General features: G+C 35.9%; 2 protein-coding genes across 2 annotated transcripts in view; both read left to right on the forward strand.

Annotated features, from left to right (window-relative positions):
* The first annotated feature begins 7,126 nt into the window (after nt 1-7,126).
* LOC148959820 (uncharacterized) lies at nt 7,127-9,160 on the forward strand. The gene is made up of 2 exons (XM_089109756.1): nt 7,127-7,377; nt 8,191-9,160. The coding sequence occupies exons 1-2, from the start codon at nt 7,272-7,274 to the stop codon at nt 8,592-8,594; spliced, it is 510 nt and encodes a 169-aa protein (XP_088965882.1). The 5' UTR covers nt 7,127-7,271; the 3' UTR covers nt 8,595-9,160.
* Nucleotides 9,161-9,308: 148 nt separating this feature from the next.
* Nucleotides 9,309-24,931, forward strand: part of LOC135695027 (putative E3 ubiquitin-protein ligase UBR7) — a 29,126-nt gene continuing 13,503 nt past the window's right edge. Inside the window, exons 1-3 of the mRNA XM_065213965.2 lie at nt 9,309-10,912; nt 16,645-16,778; nt 24,507-24,567. Of these exons, the coding sequence (XP_065070037.2) occupies nt 10,691-10,912; nt 16,645-16,778; nt 24,507-24,567 (417 nt within the window). The 5' untranslated portion in view covers nt 9,309-10,690. The remainder of the gene's footprint in view (nt 10,913-16,644; nt 16,779-24,506; nt 24,568-24,931) is intronic.

A 24,931-nucleotide genomic window follows, 5' to 3' on the forward strand; every position in this document is an offset into this window, starting at 1 on the left:
ACACTTAAAATAAGTATAAGGCAATAATACTGTCATTTGGTAAGGTCGAAAGTGATTATCATCGTTTCGTAGCAGAAAGTGAAGGCAACATTATAGGAATGTATTTTACCATTCATTGGTCGTATCCACTTTAACAGTTTGCAGCTTCAAGTTTAAAAAATGCGTTTTCAAGTTTGAAAACCAAACATGTTTTGCATGGTTTTTTTGCAATTTTCATTTGAAGGGCGATTTTTCGTTTCGTGAGATTTTTTTTGATTTTGTGAAATCTTCGCTGTATAAAGTCAGGGCCCACGCCAGGAAGTTCAATGTGGAGAGCCCAAGTTTTATAAATCAAACTTTAATTTAGTGCCCCTCTTGAAATATTTTTGCTTACCAAAAAAGTAGGAATGCGCCCTGAAAGTCCTTACCAGCTCAGAGGTATTGTAATTATTTGGAACATAAACGTAAAAAGCATTTAAAAAATGGAGGGAAACACATCTTAGAAAAAAGGGACACCTCCAGGAGCAGCAAATGGGCAATTGAATGCTTCTGAAAATGTGTTGGTACATGTCCCCTGCTCCCCCTCCTACCACTATAGTTGAGCAGGTATTTAAGTTGCTCTCTTTAGAAATAGGCTTGATCAATTGTCTGCAAATAGCCTAAGCCCTCCATATTTTGTGCAAATTACTCCAAGCTTACATGAAAATATCGGCTTTTTTCACGTCGAAAACAGAATTACAACGTAAGAATTTCTTTGGCTGTGACATAGCGGTTATTGTGTAGGGTGTATCCAAGATAAAAAAGGGATTATAACTTACATTCACAATGTGATGTAATGGTGTGGAATCTGTGGCCTTACTTTTTAAGCTGGTTACAGAAATCAGAGAGCAAACAGCGCTGGGTTTTCAAGGTGGGAAGCTTCCTTCCTTTTTGACCACCACCCTTTCTATGTAAGAATAGTCATGACAAAAAGACAACAAAAATTGCATGGGTTTTAACTGGCAGCGACCTCATCTTTCTTTAATCGTCTTTCCTCCTTTCAGTTTGGCAATTTGCAATTAAAAGAAGAAATGGGCCGCAATTTCGATGAAATAGGCCACTACTGAGATAGGCCGCATGTTCATCTCTAACACAGACTACTTGAAATTGTGAATTATTCGAAAGGACTATCAAATACAGTGAACACAAGAAATGATAGCTTATTTTTTATATTTTCCTTGGCTAATAATATTTACGCCTCTAAAGTTCTGGTGGTAATATGCAGTGACGTCACATTGCTGCATGAAAACGGGAAAGTAAAATGATGGACCCAAGCTAAACATTTTCTGTAAACATTAACCCTAGAAACATTATCTCTCAAACTCCATGATTTCCTTGTCTAATACATCCCTAATTCCTTCCCATATCATTTATTTTTACCGCACAATACAAGTATGCACCATATGGTATCCTATATAGCTGCTGATCCTCCTTGTAGACGTGTGTCAGACAGCACGACACAATATTCGTGCCAGATTCAACTATAGCAGATGACCTCTGCCACCAGCTCTACTGTTTGCGTAAGCAGCCTTGCTTTCCTACTGGTGAACCTTTTATGAACATGTGTATTTTACAGTATAGCCTATTGTTCAATAGAATTATTGAGAAGCGCATTATAAGTGTTTTGACACACTGGTCAATACGAACTACCAGCTTATTTATTTTTTAATCTTCTTCAATAATATGACATACTTTGTGGTGACGGTTTACTTCAATTTTCATTATTTGTAATTAACATGGAACATTCTCGTTAGGTAACTGTTTTGCTAAGATACCCTTGCCACATTCATTTACGCTACGTAGGATCGCCATAATGAGACAATGTTCTTGCTTTGATGTAATTATACGAAACAGAATCCTAATAATGTCTTACTTCACTCTTAAGCATGTCGACTAAGGTTAGCCGCAAATGATAATAAAGGAAGCTTTAGCGAAGCAATATTAGTAACAACTGTAAAAATATGGGTAACCTTGGCTTTGGAATATTGATAAGAAGGTGGATGACGTCATTCGCAAGCAAGAAACTGTCAATATGTTAACTGCTCCACTCTTGGGTTTAAAAAGTTGGATGTAAACAGAAGATAAAAGCAAGCATAAAAAAAACGTTTGTTTTGGTTAATGACTCAGTTATTCTAGAGTTTTAATACTCTTTTGCGAGGTCAGTAGTTTCACACATTTGACTCACAAATTTACACTAATTTTTTAGAATAATACTATAAATTTTGCCCAGCCTCAATATTCTTAAGAAATTTTCGTGTTGAGCCGAATGTATTTTCAAAGTATTCGTATTTTTTCAAACCTAATATGGTTTCAGGGGAACAAGAAGAAATGTACCACAATATATTTTGCTACTAAAACAGCACGAGGTATTTCACTCAGATGAATTAGGCCGTCACTTTGAGACTAAATATGGCCCAAATATGGCACATTCTGCTAACTTGGTCCAACGCCAATGTGTTCAAACATTCGACAGATCTTGTTCAATAAAACGAAAATTAAATATTCTTTCATCTGAACAATAATAGGATTAATAGTGTTTGCTGTTTGTTTTTAATCTCTCTTTGATAATGTTTGATAATAAAAAGGTTTTTAATTTATAACTGGGCCATGCCTTAACATGGTTTAAGTTTCATTATTTTTGGGGATTAATATCTTGATAGTAGCGAGGCCATATTTGAGCATGGCTTTCGCTTGGCCTTCGGCATTCAAAAATATCAATGAGCTTTGGTCCTGTGTCTTCCATTGATTACGGAGACCTTCAAAAGTTATAAACTTGTGAATGAGAGAAAGACCGCAAAAGCTTATTTTTGATAACATACGAAGCTGCAGACGTTTATTGGCATTAATTTCTAATGTCTAATGTTTTTGCATTTTGTTTTTAACATATTCCTAGCTGGTATCAGTGAATAATATGAATTTTCGCCTTATATGGTTAAATCGAGCCAATTGGCTGCTATTGAAATTAACCGCCCGATTCATTGTCCAGCCACAATCCCTTGGGTGTAATCATTGCAATTAAAGGATAAACATCAAACATTAATAGAAAGTCTGATATTCATGGTCGCCACAAATGACTATTCATTACGTCATCTTTCATTAATTACCCTGAATTCGATTGAGTATGATGTTGTGATTCGGCTGCCCTTCTATTCATAAACAAATCTGTTTCTCCCTGGTCGCCTTTCGCTCAATTCTGAAATTTAAGGTCACTTACAACATGGTTGAACCTTTTTCGAGGTACAAAATGTCCAGGCAAGAATTATGATAGAATTGTTAAGATTACGTTCTGTGCAACCTTCAAGCCTGACCTATCAAATTTTTCTCAGAATTTTTGTTTGCAGTTTTTCCCCTGTTCAATAGAATAGCAAAGTGACGTTATCAAAAAAATTATTTTAGAATTTTAAAATTCTGGCCTCATAAGCTGAAAAGGCACTGCCAATTACCGCCAATATATGCAAAAACAGTTGAACTGTTCAAGATTGGTTGAGAAATTACCATATCTTGGTTTTGTTTATAGATCACTGCAGTGGATGCCGTCCTTAAAAGTTAGAAAGAGGGGTTGTGCTGTAGGCGACTTCTACAAGCCACACCCAATACCACAACCATAATCAAACCCCATATTTTCCATTTGTGCTAAAGATTCTCTGTTTGTCTATGGAGTCATTCATGTGGAAAATAGATAGCATATTAAACCATGACCATGGCCATTTACAATGTTTGATTGGGAAATAGTCCATGTTTATGTGGCAATATCTCGGTCTCGATTTGCAACAAATTCCACTGATTTGCATGAGGTATTTCAAGGTGCTCTTTCAGGTTATGCCGTCAGAATTCTAAAACTGTGAAAATATATTTTTGATACGTCACTTTGTCATTTTGTAACAATACAGATAAAGAAGGAACTAAACTTAATGCTCTACCGATTATTAACGGCATTCGTTTTTCAACATATCAATCTCGAGCTGCCAACTACATACCTTGTATGTACATGTACTACATGTTGCCAACAAATGTTCATTTGGTTTTTCAACGTTTACATATTTCGAGAAGTTTCTACAAGTGTGAGGATTTCTTTATTACTCAAAACCCCAATGTCATGGTTTCTTTAAGAGTATACTTCCTGGAATTTCTGGAAAACGTGACTTCATACTCTATAGTTTTCTCATTTGTGGCTTCGTGGAAATGCATTGCGTCAAATCTTTAAATATAAAAAAACAGATATAGATGACTGCACACGATTGGAGCGAAACAAACGGCGAAAAATGGCAACTTTATGGGCAAAAATTCTATCAAAAAGTATAACGGATAATAAAATAGACTATGAGTATTATTCCCATGTTTATGTCTGGATTGGTGTTAATTTTTTTAACTTTAAAAATTAAACAGTACCAACGATGGGTTCGTCAAAATTTGACTCAAAAATCTCGTAGGGGTGAGAGGTCACGAAGGATGTGTATGCCCGTATAGAGAGTGTCAATTTTTAAACTTCATGCCCCTTCCCCTATACCCAAGATATTGCTTACGATCTGCTCAGAATAGTATTCTGCGAGTACGATCTTTCAGAGAACAGGCATATTTATGGCAACTTTTTGCCATTTCACGAGCTTTCTATCGATTATCACTCATTAACACAATCATCCTTCAAAGAAATTGACCAATAATTTTTTAAAACTTATTTAATACCTTTTTGAAGCAGTTGTTATACGAAACCAGTGGTGAAGTGCTATCAAAGTAACAAGAGGGGCTCTTGCCCAAAATGTTGCGAAAAAGTATAGTAAAAGTAAAGATTTGCCCATTTTCGGCATCAACAAGGGGGCTCAGCCCCCTAGATCTACACCCCTGTACGAAACTATTAAATCGAAATATGCTCCGAAAGTATCTCCGCACGTTTCGACTGGATATTAAACTTATAAAGATTATTTACTAAAATTTAGGAAAATATTTTGGAATATTTGCGTCATGTTTGCAACATATGGGTTTTTATACCCAGGGTGCAGCGCGAAATGCCCGCTCTGCTTCCGGGAAGGAAATTCAAGTATTTCCAATGAGGACTGAATTTATGCTATTTTTATTAATTTAAGAAATGTGTCAAAAAATTAAATCTTTTTGTCCTCCAAAAAATGCCGGTCACACTAAGGCATTGTTTCCTTGTGAATTCTGTTTGTTTTGCAAAATGCGTTACGTCCTTGCCTTTCAATTAATGTGAAGAAATACCCACTTGGGGTGATTTTGACCTCCCACATTTGCAATCATACATCTCCCCAGAGCCATTTCTCATATCATTTCATTTTAAATTTATTTAAACAGTGTTGAAAACCTGGTCGACAATTGGCCCTGTGAAAAAAGAAAATAATTAAATCATACTCACAACATTATCGTAATTACCAATCCCCGAACAGTCCAATAAACAATTTCGGTTGACGTCATATCCGAAAATAGAACTCTTTACTGAAATTTAGGGGCTTCTGTTACTAGCCACCGATATTTTTTAAAAAGCATTTTTAAAATCGTTACTGTAAAAATATTGCCTATTATTTTTCAAACCAACACAGTTCTCCCTAATTGTAAATCCTAATTTTATGTGACTAACTCTAAAACGTCTGTTTTTATTTTCTAACGTGAAGGTATAATTTCAACTGATAAATAAAAAACAAGAATTGATACACTTATTTTTATACGAACACTATAAATTTTGTCCAGCCGCAAAATTCTTAAAAAATATCGTTTTGAGCCTAATATAGTATTAAAGTATTCTTATTTTTTTCCAAAACTGGTATTGTTTCAGGAAAACGTCACCCTAATCTGATAGCCCCAGCTCATTTTTCTAGAGGATTATTCTTTAAAATAAATTGGCTGGTTATCAGGCTAACGTCGCCAGCTCTTCAGTAGAAACCTCGGTGAAAAAAATGAGATTTGTCAGTAATGCAATTCTTTGTTATCACATGCTTCTGCTGAAAAATGGGTCACAAATATGCGAGAATGCGAGTGTAGTTTGTGGAGAAAGTAGCATATAATAACTTCTCGAATCTTTTGAGCGACGGCAATAAAAATGAAAAGATTGCTAGGGAATCTTAACGAAATTTCGTAACAATGTCGGCAGCGAGTCGATACTTTTCTCCGGGATATCTAAATTCAGTTTGCTTTGCAATCAACAGCGATAAGAGCGATTGCCTTAAAATAGCCTGCAAAGCCCTGAGGTGCCTGCCTTTCACCTGAGAAGTGCCAAGGGTCATCACCAGCGTGCGGAATCAGGCATGCCAAGCAAGGAAACGAATGTTTTTTAATCACTTGCGTGAACTTGTCGAGAAGCTTGAAGTTAGCGAATTTATTTATTCGAAAGGAACGCTGGGTTTCTACGGGGGCGCGTGCCGTCTTTTGTGCGGATGATGTAAGTTGACATCATTTTGTTCGAGAAAAATCTAGAAACAAAGCCCAAGAAGTATTGTTCGAAGAATAACAATAGGTTGTGCCCTGACATGCCTTGGATAAAAAAATTAGTTGATGATTGAGTGAACTTCTTTTAAAAAGTCTACTTATTTGTGACGGGATAAAGTTTTGTCCAAATCAACAATATATAATTATTTCAGTAAAGTTTGACACACCAAATTAATAAATCCGTGGCAATATTTCATCACCCTGTGGAATACTCGTGACTTTTCTCTTCGAATTGGCTCCACATAAACACGAATGACGTATCTAGCTAAGCAGGGGGGATCGTCACTTTACGTTGGGTCAGATTACGCATATTTTTGCTTAGCCTAACAAAAAAAATCGAAACAACGTTGAAAGATTGTTTGAGCAACGTTTTATTAACCATTTAATGAAGTTAAATCAAATTTTTGATTGGTAATTTTAAATTTTGGATGTAGTTTATTGACAGTATATACGATATGCCTATACCTCCTGTTTACGATCTGTGAATCGAAGTGATTTTGGACGTCCATCATTGGTTGGTTTTCGCAAAACGCGTCTGATTGGCTTTTTGAGAAAATTGACAACAAATGACAGTTTTGATTGGCTGAAAGGACAATTGGGACCTCTCGGATTGGCTAGTTTGTTAAAGAATCAACAAGACGATCTCAGCTGATGATAAATATTAAAATCTTGCTCAAATGTTTTCATTTCAGTCTAGGGTTATCGAAGAGAGGTGAGAGTAAACTGTTGAGACAGGCTGGAAGAGATACTGAACAAGTTACGAAGCTGTAAAGTTCTGAACTCTTAAGGATTTCCAGTATTTCCAACAAGGACTCAAAATGAAAGTATTTTTGATTTCTGGCTGTTCCGACGGCACCGAAAGAACGGACGGTCTTCATGTTATGAGGCAACTACGTGCAAGAGGACATGAAGTCACCCTTTTCGGTAAGTTGGAGTTTGTAAAATTCTTGTAAAATTTTCTAAATTGCATATCTACATAATATATTGTTTATGAACCCTTCCATAGTTTTTGCGAAAACGTTTTCTGGAGTCTGCATAAGTAACTTTGACTGGGATGCATCTGAAATGTTACTTAGCTGGTCGCGAAAGTTCTAGTGCTGTATTTTTCATAGGTGCTATAACGTTGAAAAGATAGTAAATGCTGCTTAAAAATTTCGGCGTCATGTGTTGGCTGTTGTTCAACAGAGCTACTGTTGTTCAATGCAGCTACTTGAATAACACAAGACCCGCTGACTTGATATTTAATGTTAAGGCACCAACAACAAATTTATGTCAAAAAGGTCATAAGAAGAAGTCAATGTTGCTTTCCAGCGGAACCAGCAGAGAAATTCCTGTATTTTACATCTTGAGAAACTTTAATAGCTCTTTCAAGCTTTTTAAAGAACAAATGTTTCACGAAACACTTCGATTTTTCTTTTGTTGGGGAATTCCGTTAACATTTTTGCTTAAAAACTTGCCACTGATAGTTTTACCAGAGACCTCACGCTGCAAAGTGTTAAATATTCCCTCGAATTTAATGTTTATTCGGAAATTCAATGAAAGAAGTTAAATGTTGCCTTAACTTAACAACATTTTGAAGACAGCATCAGTGCTTTTGTGCAACTTTTTTGTCGAACAAAAGCGAAATTCGAGATGTTTTGCAAACGGTTTTGTGGACTGGGTCGCAAGGTGATTCCCCTTCGTAAGGGTTTTTCTCGGAGAATTCTTTATTGTGATTACCTGTTGTTTTTCTTCTAGATCTTTCCTTGCTGCCACTTGCCAAGTGCGAAAGCCTGTCTGATGCAAGAGAATTCATTGGCAGGGATAACCTGTTTAAAGCTGTAGAGATGATGAAACTGTCTGATGCAATAATCACAGTGGCAAGCGAACTTGACATGACCATACCTCAGTTTTTACTTGAGCTGTTAGGTTTGGAGGCAAACAAAGAGAACATTAGAAATCACAGTGTATGGAATAACTGCGGGGTTTCCTGTACGGTAATAGCAAATGGAAAAAGGCGACAAATAATTGCAAAAGAACTTTGGGCGATATTAAATTCCAGCCACGATAGACTGGATGTATCGGATTTCTTACCTTTTGGTATGCCGAACTTTTATCATGTTGACCCAAAACTTGAAACAGCAGGACCTTGTGTTGTATGATGGTGTGAAAGCCTATGTACTTTGCACTAAATGCAAATTAACGAATAAAAAGTAACAGTGGATTATCATTCGAAGTATCTTCGGCTAAATTTAAGTACAATATTTGTAGTTCTGTTCATATTAATGTTACATTTCAATTTCATGTTATTGTTAAGTTTGCATGAATATAATAAATGTTGGTTTACCAATGCTATTTATGCCAAACCTTTTCTAGAGTAAAATGTAAAATGTTTGATAACATGAATTTTATCTCTACTGGAAGGTTTCTATTAAAAAAATTAGCTAAGTGCTTTTGAATTATACTATTTTTGAAAAAATTCCATTTAAGCATGAAACATGTCTTTCTACTCTCCTGTCCAATTGCCCAAAAATAAATAATGTATTTACACATTCAGTCTTCCTTTATGCAGTTTAATTATTTTTAGAGTCTTTTGACGTTTCTTTCGTGTGGTGTTATTTTTAATATTTGAGAAGTATATATAATGTGAATATGTTAAAGATGTAAATATATTATTAGTTAGATAAAAAGAAAACAGTAATAGAATTTAACAGATTTATAAAACCTGCCTGTGTCTCTTTTTTATTATCTGTATTGCTTTTATCAGGAGTATATTCTGTACCATCCATCATTACTGAAGTTGAGGAAATTTTCATATAAAGGCTAGCAGTTGTACTGAGAGACTAGCAGCATACAAAGTAATTTGTAGTTAAACAAAGTATGGGGTGAATGGATAATCATTTCTATGGACTTATCAGTGGGGGAATAACTTGGGAGAAAAAAGAGTGAAGAAGAAACAAATCAATAAACGCCCAAAAAGGCACAGAAATTTCACATGTCAGAAAAAACCTGACAAGGAAAGGCAAATATTAACTTTCTGATTAAAAAGAAAATTAGTGTTTGAAGCAAACAATAAAGAAAAGGTGCAGAGATGCTTGCAGATAGAGTTGTACTTTGCGTCTATGTCTTTCAATCTCTTATGGGCCATGTCTTGATTTTTTGCATTGAAAATTCTAATACTTTTGCATCATCCAAAAATGCAACAGTAGTACAATACAGGTTCAAGCCTTTCAGCAATTAAAAATTACTTGAAGGCAATGATTAAGTTTAGATTGACACAGGCTTTAGCATTTAACCAATTCCACAGCACCAAGATTGAACTCCATTGATTAAGAACAGTCAAGAATTGTTTTTGAATACTACCATAACCTTACAATTTTGTTGACCATAGTTCCTAAGTCTTTGTTTTCAGATAATGTGAACAAATGGCGAGGGTCTCAAGCATTGAAGATTAAGTATGGTTGACCAAGGACCTCAGGGGCAGAAGCGGACTGGCCCACCGGGAAATTTCCCGGTGCGCCCTCTGCCCCAAGTTATTCTTTTCAAATCAAAAACATGAAAACTTTCAAAAAGCAACTAATCTTCGCACAGAACTAAAATTGATTAAAATAATCAATTGTCCAAAGTAAGTTTCCATAAAAAGTTTAGCTTCACCTTAAGTTGAGCAATATCAAGATTGATTGCTAAGTTTCCTAATCTGCAAATTCTGCAAGATTTTCTAAAAACCTTGTAAAAAACATATTTTGCTTTGAAAATGACTTTTAAAAAAGCAAATATCTTAAACATACTAGAAGCTTTTTTGTCTGAAACTCCTCAGAGTATAAAACGTCTTGTAATTTTGGTTAGCTTGTAATTTTTTCAAGCAAGTGCACAATACTTGAATTGATTCGTTTTCTGTTGATGGGGTAGTAGGGATTTCCACTAGCTAACTAGCAGACTATTTGCCAATTGACTGATGACTAATAATTTTGTGAAACCAATGACTTCTGACTAACCATATTAGTTTTTGACTTATGGCTAATGCCAATTAATCCTAGCCCCCTCAATCTGTAATCTGTTTCGAAGTCCTTGAATATGCAAAATGAATTGAATTCTGATGTTTTCATTGCTACCAATGACCCTCAAACCGCAAGACCTTCCATTTGTAAATGCAGAATAGTAAAAAGAAACATATAAAGAAGCGCTGTTCTAAGGAAGAACAAGATAAACAGGTCATAAAGTCAAACTACGAAAATGAAAATATACGTAAGTAGTTCAAATGAAAATTGATTTTGAAATGTCCTGTCTCTATGGAAGAGTCGTACTGCGCAGGAGCGAGCGAGAGATTTATGCGGGAAGCGGTACAAGCATGGCCGACGAAAAAGATGGAGGTTCTGATATTTTGTCGATGGTTGATATTCTCGAAGGGGGTAAAGCTTTAGAAGATGAAGCCACTGCTGTACTTGGAGCGAGCGATGATCAGAACTGTACATACCCACAGGTATTTCCCAGTTTTGGTGAAACTGTTGGCATTTCAAACCAACTTGAGGGCAAGGCCTAACCTAAACCTGCTGCAGAATTTTATTTTTATTCTTTTAATTATTTGATATGATTGTACAACTGTGCTTGCAGAGTTTGAAATTTTTAAAATTTTAGCTGTACAGTGCTGCGTCGTCTCTAGATACTTTGCGTACAACATCCTATCACTTTTTGTACGGTGTTTCCCTTTTCAGTATGCACTGGGAAAAACTGTTCTGTGTACTCACATGATACGTTGCAGACTAGAGCTTTTGTATTAATGTAAGTAAACCTATATATTAAACTGTACCAAGATAAAATAAGAAAACTGAGAACACCAAAACAATAAATTTCACATTTTCACAATTTCACGTTTTATGAGAAACCAGGGTGAAACCCATGTAAATCTCATGTCAGATATTGGCCAAAAAACTATAAAGCTGTGCCAAAGTTCTACATCATAATGCTGTATCCAAAAAGTTGTATAATGCAATGCATAAAAGAAACTATGAATCATTTTCACCAACAACAGTTGTTTATAGGCCAGGGTGCATTCCATGTACTTAGGCCCAAGGTTTTTTTTGGCGTTTGGCGTGCAAACCAATAAAATATTTTTTGGCGTACTTAAAATTTCCGTTAGTTGGCATGCTAAACATGAAGCCACATACTAGTTAACGTAGAATAAAGACTTCTTTGTCTGGCACAATAATGTTTATTGTTTTACTAACTGCTTTTATATTTTCGGCGTACCTAAACAAATTCCCGGGTGGACCTTTGGCGTACAGTTGACATGGAATGCACCCTGGTTTATAGGCATATGCTAGCCTAAAAACAAGCAGCAATTCCATCTATTTTTACACCATTACATTTTTATGCCTGTTTGTCAAAGAAATTATGAAGTAACTGCTGGATATCTCAGGTTCAAGTTACATGTATTCCAACCTGTGTAAAAAATTGTGTGTAGAATATGTACCAAATGATTTCAAGAAGATCTTAAATACCTTGTTTTATCTTGTTATCTGAAGTCAGAAGTTTAAACAGTGAAATATTTGCAGGAACATGAACAGAAAAATAATGATTATGTATGGACTCAAATTTTTTAAAATGTGTGGGTGGAAAGATGGATGAAAATTATTGTACTATGGACATTAACTTAATAGTTTGGAGTTAGTGGAACTTCTAATGTTTCTTGGTTTGCATTGGCTTTTGTAGTCTATTTTTTGTGTGAAACAAGTGTCACTGTTCAAGTAGACTCTCATTTACAGGGGTAAGCCATAATGGGGCAAATGAGCTGTGGCTAACTTTTGTGCCAATTTTTTTGCATCTGTATACCTTTTTACAAAGGCAAAGTGACATTGTGGAGATCAGACCTGAATCCAGCCTAAATTCTGACCTATGCAAAGGTTGTCAGGAAGAAAAACAATGTCCTTTTTGTTTGGGTAACCCCTAAACTTTCCTGAATAGAATTTGTCTCACTGATATTTTGGTTAGGGAGGTCAGATAAGGTAATCAAGGGAACCAACCCACAGTTGCAGCACCAAGAAATATTTTGGTTATAAAATGTCCATAACCAGAGTTTAACCAAAGCAACTTTGCATTGCGATTGAATTACAACTACACTACATGGTCAAAACTTTAAGCCAAACTGACTTAGCTTCAAGTTTCAAAAAGGACTGAGGTAGCAATTCTCAGCTCTTAATTCATTTTGCAAATACATCATGGCTTTTCTATCAAAATGCCCAAAAAATGTGTTTAATATCCTTTGTTACATCGGTTACAAAATTGGCTATATTTCATTGGTACAAACTATTGCATAGGTCCACTGTAAACAACTCAAATTTCTGTTGATTGCCTGCGCAGGAGCAAAATTTCAAGATGTTTGCAAAGGTCATGAAAGTAACGATTGGCTCTCGGGTGACTGTCAGGTGCTTATATTAAGAAAATACGAAACAGGTAAATGCCTAGAATTGCCATCTGACTGGGCAATGCAGAAACTGAAAATATTCAGCACGAAAAATGCATGGATGTCTTATTCATGCTGTTTGTGTCAGGGGGGGGGGGGGGACAAGACTGCTTAAGAATTTTACCAGAAACTATTGATTACAGATCTTCATGGTTTCCATTTGTGTTTTGTTGCTGTAAAAATCTGAGGTATGCTTCTGCATAGGTTGCTGTAGTCTGGATCTACCTCTTGAGGGGGCTTGCTATAAGGGGCCTAAAAGCAGCAAAGCCTTCAAAAATCAGCCAAAATCTGCATTTGAATAATGCACAAAGTTGCGATCATGATTGCAAAACATGGTGTTGCACAAGAAGCAAAATACTTTGGAAACATTGCTAAAAGTAACTTTTTGACAAGTTTTTATGGTGCTCATTTGGCTTCACATAGCATTGCTTCTGGAAGGTCAAGCTAAGCTCCTAGTGTCATGAGTCTGATATATAATTTTGAATTAGTAAAAACGGGATATGTACCAGTTATTAATTACAAACTAATGACTAAGGCTTTTTACTCAAGTGCCTTCATTTTATATGAATTCGGGGGAATGTCCCAGCCAGTCTTTCCTAAGCCCAACCCAGAAAACTTTCAGTTTTCAAAGGACAACTAACAAAAATCCCAAGTTTCTATGCGAGAACAAGGGGCTGGAACCTGTCTAAAGATTGTCTTAAAAAGCAAAGGATATCACTGAAGGAGGGGTAATTCCAGGGAAACAAATTTTACTAAATGATTAAAATTGGTTGGGGGCTGTATGCCCCAGAACTGCCATAATCTTTATATACGAGAAGTATATTTCACTCTGTGTCAATTTTTAAATTTTTTTTTTAAATTTCATACTGAAACATTTCAAAAGTGTTATTGCCCATCCTGTTGTTTTGTTTTTGGAGATCAATGTTGAGGGTGTGGTTAAACAACTCCGTTATTTGCAGGTCCAATATCTACGATTAATATTGGCAAGCAGCCAAAAAATTATTTGTAAACATTTGTTCCCAATAAAAACCCTTTGTTTTCGGTTGTTTCCTGGACATGCTGGGAAGTTTGACAAAAATAGGTGGAATGTTGTTATTACTCGCAGCCATATCATCAACACTTTTTTACTTTGTTATTAGGTTATTTTGGCACAGGTGGTTGCATCTTTGATAAACTTTGCTACACACATCATTTGCTGCTGCGATAGGCAGTCATGAAGAAAAATTCGCCTAGTAGCCGTGGGCGACTATTGAGTAATCAGTTTCCCCAACGCCTACGTAATGTATCACGACCAATATCCAATGGTGATATTACAGGCGTATTTCAAAGAAAGGGTCTTGGAAAAATGCCAATCTCCTTTGGGCTCACTGCATGAACATTTTTGAGAAGGGAGTAACGTTGATGACTTTTCAATCATCATCATCATAAATATTAACAAATTGTCTAAAGGCTTTGTTGCGACATAAATAATCAAATCAACATTATCATCATCACCACAATGATCTCTTCCAGGGGCGGACACTTGATCAAATATTGGGGGGGGGGCAAGTCTATTGTTTTAATAAAATGATGTCACATTTCTCATTGTTTCAGAACAAAAGACCATTGTCCTCTAAAGTATTGGGGGGCGGTCGCCTCCCCTCGCCCCCCCCCAAGTGTCCGCCACTGATCTCTTCACCAGATATTTATTCAATAACGATTTAACATCAGCAGAACTTGTAGGGTGATAAATACATGATAAACTGAAAACGAGCTATCGAGCCATGTTTCAAGTTGGAAGGTGCAAAATTGCACAATCTAATTTTAATAATTAACAGTAAGAGATGACTTATTAAAAATTTAGAAGTCAGAAATCAGCAGAAATTTAAGTAGGAGATTGCCAATACTCATCTTGCCGATATGATAGACATTGACGGAGCTGGTTGCTAGGAGATTTTTAATATTTTTTAAAATATATAATTGTTTCTAATGTATTCCCTGTGTTGTATAATGGACGTTGGGCTTCTCTGTGAAGAAGGATTGGTCTTAGGGGATTCAAGCAAGCCAGCAAAGTATTTTGACCAGAAGAACTTCGAAAATCATTTTGCCAGAACATTTATCAGGATTTTAGTAGCAGATAGTTGTTGAAGAAATCCGCTCAACCAGTGCTGCTTTTGTAAACAATCCTGATTCCAAAAATACAGGCCTGTACAAGCCAAATTCACAATAAAGTCAACGCAATGCTTTTCCTGTTTGTATTCAATATCGCGTATTAACCTCTTTAGTCTTTTTGTATTTTTCTAATGCGGTCTGGTAATGCAATTCAAAATGACAATGAAGTTAGACTTCTCTAATGGGAACTTTATCAAAGCAATTACAACACAGAGAAACATAAATCAACTTAAGATAATGCAGTGTCAGGTGATCGTACGTCGCTACACGTGGTTGTCGCCGTTTCATGTGTTCTTCTTGTCAATGTTTTTGTTCCTGGGATCTGGTGTTCTTTGCAGTACAAAACTCACTAACTTGCTTTGTTTATAAAGAAAACATACCATTAACTGTCATGTGATGTTGTCCTTCAAATACAATAGGGCATTGATCTGTTTATACAAAAATTTCTCACGAAGAAAATTGACCAAACGATTCCTTCTGGTTTCTTGGAAATTTCACTTGGCGCCATATTTTTAATAAACACAGGCTTTTCTAGAATAGAAAGCAGAAAGTACATCAGTATATTCGAGATTTCTGATCAAATCGCTTACTTTTATTGTTCGTTCATAGCAGGGAATGCTTCGTGGTTTTGATAAGATTAGTGATTGTTGTTTTCCTGCTTGCTTGGTTTCAACGCTGCCATTTCCACTTCTTGAGCATCCCCGTTAAACGGCGCCATAGTCCCTGACGTCATAGGATCTACTGCATGCACTTATTTAGTTTTATCAGAAACCGTTTATAAGAAACTGAGCCCTAAGATGACAGAAAATTAAGAAAATATAGAACTGATTACCCTCAGTGAATTAATCTTTTCGACGAGTTCCTTGTGACTGATTAGGGCTATTTTTCTTGTTATCTAATGTTACGTTGCTAATTTTCAGAAGGAAGCTCTTTAGCATGTCGCATTTAAGCATCATGGTACCAGAGTCTCAGTAAAAGAGATGGTCGAACAGTGGTCAGATGTGCTCTTTCACCGACCAACCCTTTCACTGAAGCTCTGGCACCCAGGGTAGCATTTCAGAAACCTTTAAGATATAGACATGTGTTTGTTTTCTGGCCGATGTATATGCTGTTAAAACATATACTTGATCCTGTGCATGCAGGGCTTTATCTTGAGCCCTCATCATGAACTATGTTTCTTATAAAACAAAATAAGTGTATCACTATTCACTACAAGCTAGTATTCCCACATTATATAATAACTTTGATAGTCAATTTCTTGAAAGTTGTAATTTGATTTAATTTGCAAAAGAGAAGCCTTGGAAAAAGCATACGACGGTTGAAGAAGTAAACAAGAAACGTTTGAAATTATGTAAAATTAAAAGGTTCTAGAAACATATGTTCCATGATAGTAAAGTCGTATCTAAATGACAATTGGCCAGTCAGTAGAAACAAGATCAGATAAGAACTAAACAATACTTTTTCTTTATTTTGTCTTGGTAGGAATTAGCTTGTCGCTCAGGCAAATGTCAGTAGACTGGAAGGGTAGTAACCCCCCCCCCAACCTCTTCCAGTTATTTCATTACTGATACCACAAGTTCAACCAAATTTTCTTTTTTTAGGGCTACGTAAATCGCCAAGCTCTCTATTCGTGCCTGTCATGCGCCCCCGAAGAGGATTCTCCGGCTGGTATTTGCTTCGCATGCTCTCTTCATTGTCACGATGGACACAATTTAGTTGAACTTTACACCAAAAGGCAAGCATTTTTAATTTAATTCAATTTTTTCATTTCTTCTTATGTCGGCCTATTCGTAGGTAGCATTCATAAACCTGTGGCCATAAATATATTCTCAAATTGGGTTTTAATAACGTGCAACTTTTTTCTATCAACACTAATGTTTCCATTGATTATATAACCTTTGTGGCTGGTTTTTGTGGTCTCCTTTTTTGTATGAGCCAGTGCGCAATAACTTTTCAGATTTTATTACATCAATTGTAGTTGAAAGAGCTCCAAAACATCACGTCCATGCAAAAATATCAGTTAGTTATCAGATTTCAAGGTCGTCACTCGGTGCACTCATGCATTATACATTCACACAGAAGTTTTCTTGATCTCATTTCATACCCTTACGTCTTACGACCCATTGATTTACTAACAGCTGTAAGCAAGCCTCACTGCAAACAATGCCTGAAAACCGAAACACCAAAGCTTTGAAAGTCTTTAAAGGTTTTACAATCTTTGGTCTCGTACAAGATAAATAAATGGTTTTTTAACATATTAGCAAAAAATGCGTAGGGTATTAGCAACAAATAGGCTCCAAAGAGTCTAGATAAGCTCACCATTTTCGCTTTGTTGCTGCTCTACTAAACACGTATTCAAATTGCCTCTATATATTATGCTTTAAACAGGGTATAGCTCAGTCTTGCCAATCAAAGTACAAGTAGCTTGGTTTAAACCAATCAATTCATAGAAAAGATGAATTCATGTCAGCAATTCGTCAGCAGTTTAAACGATCATGAATGCGTTTGTGATCTGTATGGACAGACTTTAACATCGCAGCTACTGCTAAGGATGCCTACACACTTTATATAGGAATATAGTCTTTAAGACTCAAAATCGTTAAATTTAAGAACTATTCAAGAATATTGCAAGGCACAAGCTTCATCAAGAATTAGATTGTTTGTTTATTTGAGTTTTTTTGAAAGCAAAACAAATGCGAGTTTAGCGCTCTATGTTATGAAATAGACATATCCAGCCTTGGAATCATTAACACTATAAATAAGTTACACCTTGTGTCGCTTAAGAAAAATTTAAGAATAATCCGAGACACGAAATAAAAAGGAATTAAGAATATTTAGGCTCATAAAAATTTAAGGTATTCTTACAAAAGGGGAGTAGTTTTGTAGGAAGAAAGATTTTATAAACTTACAGGTTAGCGAAAAATACATGCCCCAGTTGATTTGATTTTGAGAACAGATCTCTATAATATTGTCTTGCATTTATTGCCAAATAACATTTAGTTTTTGCCACTGTAGTTGAGATCATTTTCATCAATTTTTTGTTAGATTTTCCTTTAGAAGTCTAAAGAACTTAAAAAAAGATAGACAGTTGAGAAGGAAAGCAGGCTAAGACTTGATATCAAAGCTTCCTGAAGATCCCCTAAAGCTTTTTTCTCATCCGAAATAAAGCGATATTGTATATGTTTTTATAAATTGCCAGTTGCGTGAAGTGACGTAGGTTTGCTCGTGTTTTTGCAATATCAGTTTTATGATTTGTTTGCAATGTGCGATATTAGGCAAGTAATGCACAGTTAATTTATATTCCAGTTAGCTATTCAACTGTACTTTGTAATCTATACCAGAAGACATTAAACAAATCGACTGGATCACTAGTGTTTGCACCGAATTATTACGTCAATACTCAGGGATAGATCTATTGTTTTTAATTTTTTAACGAAGTTTTAAAGTGTTTTCCACATTTTTTGAACTGACAGTAAATAAAACGTAAAGCCTAGCGATCCTATAAGGGCCTAGATGGATTTTTTGTACAGCTGCTTACAGCGGTTTTAGGCTTATTGTAATTTGCGAAATTTCGCCGAAATTTCGTACGAAATTTCGTTACATGAAATCCACCTTTTATACCTGAAATCGAACCACAAACCAATTGAAAGTGATATATAAACCTTACATTCCTTGTCTACCATCATAAGAACGCATATTTATTGCATTAAAGCGACATGTTTCTTCTCAGTCTCCAGCGGTAGAAGCCATGCTTTCCGAGCCCGTCCCAAAGAAGACGGGGGTTTAGTACATAGTATCTGGCTAGCGAGACACAACGTCAATGCCGCTGTGACTGCAACAGAGGAGACAAAGTGTAATGAACAATTAGGCTGTCATTTGCAAATGCAACCTTTCAATCGTTCCAAAATGATCAACAAAGTATTTACGAGAGGTCTGTCCAAAATAAATTTTTGCAGTGGAAAACAGCTTAAGTCATATTGTATGCTTATTTTAGTTAGAATTAGGATCCAAAAGATTACCATGATCCACGGGAGAATCAAATATAGCAAAATCCTCGCTTTAAACTGCGTTTTAAAAAATTAGTAATTTGCGAAATTTCGCAAAATACAGTTTTTTTATAACTTCTTAAATGGGGCCGTATCAACAAAATAGCACGGCTTTTGCAATGTACGAAGAATGTGGAGGAATGGTACTTCGATATTATGAATTGGCGATGTGGACAAAACTGATGATGATGATTATGATGATGATTGATGATGATTGATGATGATGATGATGATTGATGATGATGATTGATGATTGATGATGATGATGATTGATGATGATTGATGATGTTTATGATTATGATTATGATTATGATGACAAAAATAGCACGGCTTTTGCAATGTACGAAGAATGTGGAGGAATTGTACTTCGATATTATGAATTGGCGATGTGGACAAAACTGATGATGATGATGATTGATGATGATGATGATAATGATGATGATTGATGATGATGATTGATGATTGATGATGATGATGATGATGATTGATGATGATGATGATGATTGATGATTATGATGATGATGATTATAATGATGATGATTGATGATGATGATGATGATTGATGATTATGATGATGATGATTATAATGATAGTGATTATGATGACGACGATGACAATGATGACGACAACGAAGATTCCAAATGTATTAAAAGTCTTAACTTTTCTAGATGCGCTTCCAGTCTGTTTCCCAGACAACTAAGAACCTTTATGTTTTATGAGAATGCCTAAAAAAACGGCGGCACAAGCTATGACGCAGCAACTTTACACAACTCATATATTGGGGCTCTGTGAGTGGGACCTAACTGGGATTTTGTCTTTTTGATATGACGAAGGACATTTTTTGCTTGATAGCATAACACGAAAAATTATTTTTATTCGGTTGCTTTATCAAAATGCGTTTCGCATATTTACAGTTTCTTGATAAACGGCGGGAACTGCTATGACGCAGTAAGTTTACAAACCCGGATCTTTGGATTCCACTATCAACCTTTGCAGAAGGAGAAATCGATGCGTGCCTAACGATCTCTAACGACCCGCGCTGACAAAACGGTTCCAGCATAATGATCTCGCGGCAGTGCAATTACTTGATTACGAAGGGGAATCTTTCGTACGTAATTGTGAGCAGCCAAACTTTTAATTTCGTAAACTTCCTAGTTGCGATTAACAAATTCCCGTTGTTTCTATGTTTTTCCTACACCAAACTACCTTATCCAACGGGGTCTGAAGAATTTGGAATGAATTTTGGATAAACCCTAGAGAAAACTGGAAAGTACCTGCAAGCATTTTGCGACAATTTTGCATAGCCTGGAAACTTTCGAATAACTTTCACCGACTTTGCAAAACTTGCGAAAAACTAAACAGATTTCTGATACTTGCAATATATTCGAATTTCCCGCCCTTGCTTCAGACTCTTCAAATGTCCCGAGTTCCTTGCATGAAAGTTAATTCTTGCAGAAACTCGTGAAACGTGAAATCGCATATTCCCGCACTTTCTTTTGTATCCCACATAGCAAATTGCAAATTATACATCTAATTACGTTGACGCTTGACAGGATGAAAGCACCATTCTCGATTACGAGAAGTTTCTGATCTATTCTGGCTACCGTTCAACATGCACGTGCAGAACCAATTTTAACTGCCCAACGTCACGAGCAAAACTAAAGGTGATTGGTCGAATCTAAGAGGATGACCACAAAGGGGATCTCAGGCTAGCAGCCGAACCCAATTTAATAGCACGATTATAGACCTAAGTGTCGATTAGCGAACCTCAATTGACCACTTAATCGGGAAACTCACGATTCTCGATTGTTCGTTTGGGAAAATTGGGAAAATCCTTTGATTTTGGCATTCTATGCCTGCATTGTTTCGATTGTCTCCCGCCTTTGAATTCGGCTTCTATGTTTCCATTGTTGAACTCATCAAAATGCCGATCCATTGTTACACAATTGGCAACAATTCTACATATATATATATATATATATATATATATATATATATATATATATATGGATGCCCATCGAGCTGAGCAAAATCCCCCCTTCATGTACTCATTCTTCGTACATAATAAATCACGTCAGTAGGGTATGATGTGTCTACAAAATGAAGGAACAAGTCGCCATTGCCATTAACAATGTATGCCCTGTTGCTGTTTAGTCCTGCTTTAGGGATTTTAGGTTTGACTCTCGGCCCTTAGGAAATCGACCAAATTTTCATATGATAAAGATCATATCATTTTGGAAAAGAATAGAAAACGACTTTACGATCAAAAGGGAACACAATTACAGCAAAATCCTCGCTTTAAACTGCGTTTTAAAAAATTAGTAATTTGCGAAATTTCGCAAAATACAGTTTTTTTACAACTTCTTAAATGGGGCCGTATCAACATAAATCACGTCAGTAGGGTATGATGTGTCTACAAAATGAAGGAACAAGTCGCCATTGCCATTAACAATGTATGCCCTGTTGCTGTTTAGTCCTGCTTTAGGGATTTTAGGTTTGACTCTCGGCCCTTAGGAAATCGACCAAATTTTCATATGATAAAGATCATATCGTTTTGGAAAAGAATAGAAAACGACTTTACGATCAAAAGGGAACACAATTACAGCAAAATCCTCGCTTTAAACTGCGTTTTAAAAAATTAGTAATTTGCGAAATTTCGCAAAATACAGTTTTTTTACAACTACTCAAATGGGGCCGTATCAACATAAATCACGTCAGTAGGGTATGATGTGTCTACAAAATGAAGGAACAAGTCGCCATTGCCATTAACAATGTATGCCCTGTTGCTGTTTAGTCCTGCTTTAGGGATTTTAGGTTTGACTCTCGGCCCTTAGGAAATCGACCAAATTTTCATATGATAAAGATCATATCATTTTGGAAAAGAATAGAAAACGACTTTACGATCAAAAGGGAACACAATTACAGCAAAATCCTCGCTTTAAACTGCGTTTTGAAAAATTAGTAATTTGCGAAATTTCGCAAAATACAGTTTTTTTACAACTACTCAAATGGGGCCGTATCAACATAAATCACGTCAGTAGGGTATGATGTGTCTACAAAATGAAGGAACAAGTCGCCATTGCCATTAACGATGTATGCCCTGTTGCTGTTTAGTCCTGCTTTAGGGATTTTAGGTTTGACTCTCGGCCCTTAGGAAATCGACCAAATTTTCATATGATAAAGATCATATCATTTTGGAAAAGAATAGAAAACGACTTTACGATCAAAAGGGAACACAATTACAGCAAAATCCTCGCTTTAAACTGCGTTTTAAAAAATTAGTAATTTGCGAAATTTCGCAAAATACAGTTTTTTTACAACTTCTTAAATGTGGCCCTATCAACATAAATCACGTCGGTAGGGTATGATGTGTCAACAAAATGAGGGTAAAAGTCGTTTACAGGATAGGGCCACATTTGAGTAGTTGTAAAAAAACTGTATTTTACGAAATTTCGTAAATAACTAATTTTTTAAAACGCAGTTTAAAGCGAGGATTTTGCTGTAATTGTGTTCCCTTTTGATCGTTAAGTCGTTTTCTATTCTTTTCCAAAATGATATGACCTTTATCACATGAAAATTTGGTCGATTTCCTAAGGGCCGAGAGTCAAACCTAAAATCCCTAAAGCAGGACTAAACAGCAACAGGGCATACATTGTTAATGGCAATGGCGACTTGTTCCTTCATTTTGTAGACACATCATACCCTACTGACGTGATTTATGTTGATACGGCCCCATTTAAGAAGTTGTAAAAAAACTGTATTTTGCGAAATTTCGCAAATTACTAATTTTTTAAAACGCAGTTTAAAGCGAGGATTTTGCTGTAATTGTGTTCCCTTTTGATCGTAAAGTCGTTTTCTATTCTTTTCCAAAACGATATGATCTTTATCATATGAAAATTTGGTCGATTTCCTAAGGGCCGAGAGTCAAACCTAAAATCCCTAAAGCAGGACTAAACAGCAACAGGGCATACATTGTTAATGGCAATGGCGACTTGTTCCTTCATTTTGTAGACACATCATACCCTACTGACGTGATTTATGTTGATACGGCCCCATTTAAGAAGTTATAAAAAAACTGTATTTTGCGAAATTTCGCAAATTACTAATTTTTTAAAACGCAGTTTAAAGCGAGGATTTTGCTATATTTGATTCTCCCGTGGATCATGGTAATCTTTTGGATCCTAATTCTAACTAAAATAAGCATACAATATGACTTAAGCTGTTTTCCACTGCAAAAATTTATTTTGGACAGACCTCTCGTAAATACTTTGTTGATCATTTTGGAACGATTGAAAGGTTGCATTTGCAAATGACAGCCTAATTGTTCATTACACTTTGTCTCCTCTGTTGCAGTCACAGCGGCATTGACGTTGTGTCTCGCTAGCCAGATACTATGTACTAAACCCCCGTCTTCTTTGGGACGGGCTCGGAAAGCATGGCTTCTACCGCTGGAGACTGAGAAGAAACATGTCGCTTTAATGCAATAAATATGCGTTCTTATGATGGTAGACAAGGAATGTAAGGTTTATATATCACTTTCAATTGGTTTGTGGTTCGATTTCAGGTATAAAAGGTGGATTTCATGTAACGAAATTTCGGCGAAATTTCGCAAATTACAATAAGCCGCGGTTTTAGATATGCAGCGAAACGCATCGACTCTGTTTTATTTTTAGCATAACTTTATCTGTTTTGATCCGGTATTATTGAGTTTGTGTTTGCTATCAAGGACAGCGGCACGTTTGAAAGCAACTAAAAAGGTCGCTGACTGTTTGTCCAGCAACTTTTTTCAAGAGATTGGAGCGAGTGTTTGAATTTTTGCACAGAGCGTAAACAATATTTGCTATGAAAGAAAATAACAACATTATCCGCGTGTTATGAAAGAAATGGAATTATGCACAAAAAGCGTTATGAAGCCTTATATTGAAATCTTTTGAATGTTATTTATTAAATTATCTGTAAATTATAAATGATATGAAACGTTCAACGTAACATCAACAGTAATATCGAAGCGAAAAGAACCGATTAGTTATTTCTTCGAAACAATTATTTGCAAAGCAATATATATTCATAAAGAAAGGCATTGCCTCTTGAAAGTTTTTACTACTGAGCAAATAACAATAGTCGCTGATGGGGCATAGAGTTCTCAATGTGTTCCTTTTTTTTGAAAATAATTTTTTTTATTTCTGTTTCTAAAGTCAAGAAGATACAGAGTCATTTTGTTGTGCTTTGGACACCCTCTTGTAAGTTCCTAGGGGCTTTTGACCCCAAGTCTCCCCGTTCGAGGATTTACGGTATATGCATTAGCATTTTTGTTTATCGCCTCACGACAGGAAGGAACCGAGAAGCTCATAAAACATCAACAATAGCATCATCTTCCATACTTCTGTGATTTCAAAATAAAGTCTATTTCCTTTCAGGAATTTCCGCTGCGATTGTGGCAATTCTGCTTTCACTGGGTCCACATGCAAACTATACTCGGTAAGATTTTGTTTTTTTGTTATTCAGAATTGTGTTATCTTCTTGTGTTATCTTCTTGTGGTGACACGATAGATTGGTATTTTTTTATGCGTGGGCATGGCAATTGGTGTAGGGACGTAGGTGTGTGTAGGGAATGTAACACCCTAACTATTTCCAACCAAACACACCAGAAGATTAAGAGTGGTTAACTCAAGCAGAAGTGACGTAACAGAACAATGTTAGATCTAAACCCACTCGATCGTAATTGTTTGATATTGGTCCTTTTTCATTTAACGACACAGTATGTTTATAATACATGGTGAAATATAACGACAAATATTAGCAAGTAATAACAAAAATTGAAAAATTCAAAAAACAAATTTTT

The sequence above is a fragment of the Rhopilema esculentum genome, chromosome 8, assembly GCF_057945365.1.
Source record: "Rhopilema esculentum isolate cy_ngs chromosome 8, ASM5794536v1, whole genome shotgun sequence".
NCBI classification, from domain to species: domain Eukaryota; kingdom Metazoa; phylum Cnidaria; class Scyphozoa; order Rhizostomeae; family Rhizostomatidae; genus Rhopilema; species Rhopilema esculentum.

Excerpts from the sequence above, each read along its gene's own strand:
- LOC148959820 (XM_089109756.1), top strand. The coding sequence starts at position 7,272 with ATGAAAGTATTTTTGATTTCTGGCTGTTCCGACGGCACCGAAAGAACG. Across the intron at positions 7,378-8,190 it reads ACATGAAGTCACCCTTTTCG|ATCTTTCCTTGCTGCCACTT; the intron begins GTAAGTTGGAGT and ends TTTTTCTTCTAG.